The 7,702-nt window shown below is 40.3% G+C and overlaps 1 protein-coding gene across 1 annotated transcript in view; it reads left to right on the top strand.

The window, feature by feature from the left end:
• The first annotated feature begins 2,151 nt into the window (after window positions 1-2,151).
• Window positions 2,152-7,702, top strand: part of FRMD4B (FERM domain containing 4B) — a 159,959-nt gene continuing 154,408 nt past the window's right edge. Inside the window, exon 1 of the mRNA XM_036738724.1 lies at window positions 2,152-2,229. Coding sequence (XP_036594619.1) covers window positions 2,206-2,229 — 24 coding nt within the window. The 5' untranslated portion in view covers window positions 2,152-2,205. The remainder of the gene's footprint in view (window positions 2,230-7,702) is intronic.

The following is a 7,702-nucleotide window of genomic DNA, read 5'->3' on the forward strand; positions in this document are numbered from 1 at the left end:
GTCCAGTCTTGTGGATATATTTTCTTTTTATAGAACTAGTTGTTAAACACTTATCAGCACACGCCTATATGTAGCTGTTAGTTATTTGGTTATTGCTATTAATATTATCATTTTATTAATATGAATATAGTCACCATATCTTTGAAAGGAGAAAAAGAGAGTTAAAAAGAGTAAATTCCTGATGAAGTCACCCTAACAAAATAGACCAAATGACACTGATTCAAATATGAATATCTACAGGATTCCGTTGAATCTCACCAGGTTTCTTCTATCTCTTGCTGGCCTTCACATTTGGAAGAAATACTTCCATTCATTTTTCCTAACCAGTGATAGGACTGTATTTCAGGTCATGTTTCATATTACCTGAAAAAGGTACACACACCTTGTGGTCCAACAGGTTAAGGATGCTGGCAATGCATCCTATTCAGAAAACTAAAAAAGGAAAATTCCATAGATGTTGCTGTCCTTTCTCATTCCCTATTTACCACTGTTTTGGTATCCATGGGTGAGAAACAAGGGAATTGACCCAGCACGGGAAACTTCCCCTTTTGAGTGCTCAAGGGGGAAATGAGTAAGGTACTTTCCAGCTCGTTATTTTTCCTGAACATAGAGTCCCCCTTCTGAAGGAGCATGTGACTTCCAAAGAGTCTTTCAACCACTCCAAATACTTCTTTCCATTCACCCTTGAAGTCCTAGTGTCTAATTGACTATAGATTTGTGATTATACATGATTCACAACTTTTGGTACTTAGAGATAAAATGCATGTAAGTGGGCCTGCCCCAGGAGGTGATGGTTCCTCTGTGTTGGAGGTCTTCATGTTGGGTAGGTTGAAGAGGTCACTCTTGTTCAAGTTACAATTGGAACTTGGAATTAGTTGGATCTAGTCTTGTTGTACTAGGAGACCACTGAACTTCTAACTCTGAAATCCTGGGATGCTCTGGGTCATCAATAAACCAACAAATCACTTTCTATGACTAGCAAAATCAGAATATCATTGAGCATTTCTTAGTTGCCAGGCACTGTACATAGGTCATCTTTAAATAGACCTTTAAATTTGTGGGGAAGATAGGATTAAGGACTGGACCTATGATATCATTGGCATAGGGGACTCTCAGGTGAGGAAACCCCCTCTGCTAATGCAGGTCAGCATCTTTTCTGCAATTTGTAGTCAAAGAGAAGTGTCTAGATTTGTGGTTCTCAAAGTATGGCCCAGTATCCATGAGGGTCCCCAGGGACCTTTCAAACGGTCTGTGAGATCAAAATTATTTTCACAATAACACTGAGACATTTTAGTTTCTACAAAGGTAAATCTCTCTATGTAACTCATAAACAAAAGCTCTCTTCCAACACCCACTGCCTCTGGTTCTGCCCTCTGGGGTCAAGCAGAACAGGTCTAATCTTTTTTGCAGGTAGGTGGCAGCTCTTCCAATACTTGAAGACAGTACTCATAAATCTCCACTAGGTCCTTTCTTCTCTGGGCTAAATGTCCCCATTTCCTTCAGCTGATCCTCATATGGCTTGAACATGAGGACCTTCACCATCCTAGCTGAAAAGTAGGAGACCAACAGAAAGAGGACAATGACCTTCCTAAAAATAACACCTCTCCTAGTTCCCTACCCTTCTTTAAATTGAACTCTCTGTTAGAAACTCCTTTTACCTAGGGAAAGAAGAGCTAAATTATAGGGAAATCGGGTCCTGGAACTGGAAAGGACCTCAGAAGTCCCCGAGTCCAAGTCTCTCATTTTTTTAATAAATGAGGAAACTGAGGTGCCAAGAGATTGATTAATTTGCCCAAGGTGACAGAGGTAGAGTAGGTCCATGACACATTTAGCTACCTCGATGGCAGAGCCTATCATTGAAAAATGGAAGGGTGGTCAAATGGCTGAAGGTGTTTTTGTTTTTGTTTTCTTTTTAATGGGACTATATTTCACCACTGACCTTGGGGGTGCATTCCCAATGTCTTTAGTTGACTGAAAGAAAGATCCAAAGACTTTCCATAGCTCTCCTGACTCATGTCGAAAAGCTCTTGTTCCTGAATCTGTAATCAAAGGGACAAGCCGTGTTGGGTCATTTCCTTGAGATTACATGGCAGCGGAAAGAGTCAGCATTTGCCTGTCCCTACTTCCACCAGCTCTCATTTGGAGAAAATGCAAGCACTTAATGCACACGTCCTTTGTCCCTTACTTTGGCTTCCGCCCTTCTAAATGAGGAGAGTCTATGATCTGGAGGTAAGAGCAATATTTTTTTTCTCACTTTTCTTAGCAGAGAATGGGAAGGTGATTGCTGTTTCTCACCGTAAAATATTGCAGCAGAAGCAAGGGCAGAACTGGTTGTTAAAGGGAAAGAGCCTGAGGACTCGATGCAAGACAGAGCTGTTTCCTTGGCTTGCCCACTGCACTGTCTGAAACTCTTCTCCTTTAGTGTTCTCAAAAAGTTACTCCTTTGAAGACTCAAACACCCCACAGACTGGTGAAAAAGGGAGAGGGTGCCTGCCGTCTACCTTCCCAGCTACTTTTCCTGGCATTGTCTTCAATTCTGTCTTCACCCACTTTGAGAATTCTAACATAGCATCTGAGGACTATCCCATTGTTTTGTGGAGGTTTTTTGGTGTTTTTCCCCCCTTTTTTCTTGAATAGCAACTTATTTATACTTTCAAAGCACCAAAGATTATTTAATCAGTTTTGTTTCTGTGGATCAGGAAAAGATACACACCCGGCTTTTGGAAGTGGTGTGGGAAACTTGTCAGTAACGAGCAAAATAAAGGGCTTTCCATTTGTCATTGTTAAAGCTCTCATCAGGGAAGTCGACTTTGCCCTTATGTATTTTCAGAGAGACTTAGCAGCATAGACATGGGGGGCATCCCAGAACTCATTAGCAGCCTTTTAGAAAAGATGTTTTGATGGAAGTCCCTGTTTTACTTTGAGAAAGAAGAGGAAAATTTACTTTCGTGTTCACACTGTATGTAATCAGGATAGGATTCAGTATGGAAATGCCATGTTGGGGGAGACGGATAGATTTTTCATTGAAACTTTACAATGCAGGAAAAGTCTGACATGCCTTAGGGATAGTCTGAAATTCTTCCTTAGAATATGGTTATAAGTAAATTCAAACCCAATTCCATCTGTCTGATCTGTTTTCCTGGTAGGTAGGTAGCTGTTAGAAGAGAGAGAAGGGAGGATGGGGGAATCTAGGGAGGCATCAGAAAACAAAGGAAATTGTCTCATGTAAGAAATTGGAAAGCCCTTGGGGAAAGAAGGAAGTCTGCAGAGGAAGTGGATAGGGTTTGAAAGAGAGAAGGAGAAACATCAAGAAACTAAAAATATTGGAATCCTGTGGTACCAAGAGAAGAGCCCTGGATTTTTAGGCAGAGGGCTTGGGTTCAAATGCCAGCTGTACTACTTAATACTTAATACATGTGTGGCTTTGGGGAAGTCATTTCAATTTAAGAAGTAATGCAGTGGAAAGAGATCTCTGGATTTGGCAATCATTAAAAAAAATTATATCGTCATTGAAGAGGCACCAGAGAGTGATAAATTGAAAGCTAAAGGTCTTGGGTTCAAATCCTGACTTGTCATTTAGTACCTGTGTGACTTAGAGCAATTTACTTAATCTCTGTGATACTCAACTATAAAATGGGATCATTGAACTGTATGGCCAATAAGACAGGCTTCTTTCAGCTTAAGATCTAGAATTCCAAGAGCCTAGGGCCTAGGCAACCCCATGGCTCAATTCCCAAGGATAGAACGTTATGGGGGCGAGAGCCACCAACCCCTCCCCCATGATATTTTGTTTAAGTTTATGCCTTGTCTCTTACCTGTAGGCACAATGACCTTGTAATGTGGCCACTTTGCAATGCCAATACAGGCTTTCAGAAAAGGTCCAGTTATGAGATGCTTTGATTAAATTCCTACTACGTATAAGACACCATCTTAGCTACTATTATTATAGTTATTAGAGGAGAGCCAGCCTATGATTTTATCCATGTAATAATAAGAAGAAATCATTTTAAAGCTTGCAAATACTTTTTAGTTTTTTTAATGTATCAATGAGATATTTTAATACATATTTTATTTTCCCCCAATTATGTGTTAAATTTTTTTAACATTTGTTTTGTTTTAATTCTATCCCTCCTTCCCTTCCTCCTCTCCTTCCTCCTTGAGACAGTAAGCAATCAGATATAGGTTATACATACGCGACCGTGTAAAACTTGAGCTATTTGTAAAGCATTTTGCAAACACTGAAGCGCTCTAGAGATGCTCTCCGTCTACCTTTTATTATTATTAGTGTTTGATTATGCTGATTTTCTCTGTTCTTTTTCTTTAAAAGCAATGCTTTGCTGTATGAGATGGTTCTCTGGGAGATTAAGGAAGAGTGATACAAAAGGAAATTTAGGCAATGTAAAAATAAAAGATGAATAAAAAATTATTTTTAGAAATAAAGTTTTGACACATTTTATTTGATCCTTATAACCCTATGAGGTCGGTATTACTATTACCCCCATTTGCAAATGGGGAAATTGAGACTGAGCAGGATAAAAAGGCTTATACAGAGTCACAAAGAGAGGAAATTTCTGAGGGATGATTTGAACTCAGATCTTCCTAATTCCAAGATTAACCCTCTATCAAGTACGCTGCTACTCCTGACGTGGAAACTTCCTCCATTGATGCAGAAGCTCACAACTTAGTCTTGGAGAGCTGTACTTTGGAATAGTGGGAGGTTCTGTGATTGATGGAGAATGCACATCGCTGCCAGAGGTTTGAAGCATCTGAGCACAGGTCGTAGTGATTTCAAGGTCAGCCCTCTACTCACTACACCAGGCTGGCTCTCTGGGCAATGAGGAGCAAAGACAAAAGGGAAAATACTTCCTGCCCTAAAGGAGCTTATAGGACGTGCCCCAGGATAAGTAAATACCCCACAATCTGTGCAGGAAGAAAGGGCACTTCCTTAACTGCTAGAGAGGCAGGAAAGGCAGGTGCCACCTGAGCTGAGCCTTAAGGAAAGCCAAGGATTCTAAGTAGTAAAAGGCAAAAAACAAGAACAAAAAAACCACTAGTAAAAACAATATATCCTGGCAAAATATGAGCAGAAGAGATAGAACACCAAGTTGAGGCAACTACAAGATGACTACAGTTTGACCAGCCTGACGGATTTACAAGGGTGTGGAACCTATGGCCTCGAGGCCAATTTTATAGAACAGATCCTTTTATTAAAGGGATTTGTTCCGTGAAGTTTGGATTCAGTCAAAGGGCCGCACTTGAGGACCTAGAAGGCTACATATGGCCTTGAGGCCGCAGGTTCCCCACCCATTCTGCCTCAGACACTTACTAGCTGTGTGACCCTAGGTAAATAATTTAACCTCCTTCAGCCTTAGTTTACTAAAACGTTAAAAAAAAATAGTACCTATCTAACAAAGTGATTGTGAGGATCAAATGGGATATGTATAAAATGCCTTGAAAACTTTGAAGCTGTATACAGATTCCCCATTGCTCTTTTTAACGTGGAAGATGTGAAGGGGAGTAACGTAAAATTAGGAGTCAGATTGTGAAGGTCTTTAAGAGGAGAGATGAGGAATTTGTATTTTATCCCAGAGCAATAGGGAGAGAGGAATATTCTTGAGGAGGGAAATGACCTCAACAGACCTTTGCTTTAAGATGATTATTTTGGCAGCTAGGTGGTGGAGAGATTGGAGAGACTGGAAGGAGAGGGATTCATTAAGAGGCTTTCAGAATTGTCTTGGAGGAAGATGAGGAGGAGCTGAACAAGAATAACTGGTGAATGGAGAAGAGGGGATATATGCAAAAGATCTTGGGACTGAATTGGTGATATTTTGTAGGCTCAGTCTATGTCAAGTTCAAGTCTAGAGTAAACAGTGTTTTGGACAACATTCTATCGTCTTCCAAGTTAGCTCAAATCCGGAGGTTTTTCCAGGTGCCCCCAGTTGCTAATGCTTCCCCTATTATCTTTCACCTACTCTGAATATACACAGAAACACATATATGTATATGTGTGATGTATTATATAATATACCAACTTATTTGCACATTCTCTCTCTTACTAGAAAGTACGCTCCTTGGAGGCAAGAACTATGTTTTTGCCTTCCTTTGCACCCCCAGACCTTAGCAGAGTGCCTGGCACATAGTAAGCACATAATGAATGAATGTTCATTGATGAACTAAGTATATCCTGGTTATTGGGATGTTCTAACTGAGGTAAAAGGGAATTTAAATAGATAGCAAAAGCCAGTTGAGTGAGGAGCATTCCTAGATGGTGCCAATATTTATCAGAGAATTTTAGAACAGATGTCCATCAGGATCAGAAGAGGCCTTATAGGTCACCTAATCCCAAAGTGTCCAACTGGCAAGCAAAATCGCCCAAGTGGTCCTGGAATAAGACTCAGGAGTATGTGTAAACGTTTAACAAAATAAATAAAAATACAACATAACTAATGTTAATTTGTGGTTTTCTAAGTCAATATGCAGCCTTTAGGGATCTATTTCTATTTGAATTTGAACCCACTGGTAGCCCACCCTCTCCTTTTGTAGATGAGTAAACAGAGACCCAAAAGATGGAAGGCCTTCCCCAAGGTCACACAGATTCTTAGTAGCAGAGCAGTCCCTTCCCCTAGCTCCCGGGGGAACTAACTCCTGTCTCTGTCTCCATAGCTGATTCATTTCAATACCTGACTTTATCCACGTTTGCCACAGTTTCATGTGCCATAAAAATAGATTTATGAATACACCTTGCTATAGAAATGTGAAGGATGTTTTTCTGAACTGGGTCTTCCTACCAATTAAATCTAGCTTCCTCTTGCACCACCTTGCAAGGGACCAGTTCTGGCTGATGGAGGATAGGACAGGAGAAAAAATACTCTCAGTGTATAACAAAGCTAGTCAAAAGCAGTGTTGTATTAGGAGAGATCAAGTAAGTTATGGCTTTATTCCCCCTTACCTTGAACATATTTTCAGAACATAAAAATGCCACCAAACTATCTTGGCAGAAACCTGGTCTCAGACTCACAATTCAAGTCTTGCTCTGTCCTGTGGCCAGAAAACCAATTCTGTACAGTGGCAGTTAAGCCTGCATTCGAGATGCCTAGAGACAGGCTACAGAGTTTTAAAAATGAAAGACGTCTTTCTGAAGCTCATATGCAGCCCAACACGAGAAAAGTGGCACATGTGACTTGTGACTTATAACTTTAGGGAAATAGATCAAAGAGAGTCAAATAGATTGGCTCCGGGGAAAAGAGATGCAGGGAAATGGAGAGAGCATGGATGGCCCTCATATTCCTGTGGGAGATTTTCCCTTTAATAGAAAATTTGATGAAGAGGAATGGCAAAAGCATTTTTGTGGTTGCCCACTTGGTTTCTGCCTCCCAATTTATCCTTTAATTAACATTTATTTCGATATTGAAGAAGCTCTATGAGTTTATCGAGGTGAGAATTCCTTCTCCATGGTGCCAAAGGAGACCCATATACAACTTCTCTCATGTACTTGTCCTTTCCTACTATAAACTCTGCAAAGAGTGACAGCATGGTGTGGTGGGAGGAAGGAAGGAAGGAAGGAAGGAAGGAAGGAAGGAAGGAAGGAAGAAAGAAAGAAAGAAAGAAAGAAAGAAAGAAAGAAAGAAAGAAAGAAAGAAAGGAAGAAAGGAAGAAAGAAAGAAAGACAGGAAGGAAGGAAAAGAAAGAAGGAAGAAAGAAG

The sequence above is a fragment of the Trichosurus vulpecula genome, chromosome 9, assembly GCF_011100635.1.
Source record: "Trichosurus vulpecula isolate mTriVul1 chromosome 9, mTriVul1.pri, whole genome shotgun sequence".
Classification (NCBI taxonomy): Eukaryota; Metazoa; Chordata; class Mammalia; order Diprotodontia; family Phalangeridae; genus Trichosurus; species Trichosurus vulpecula.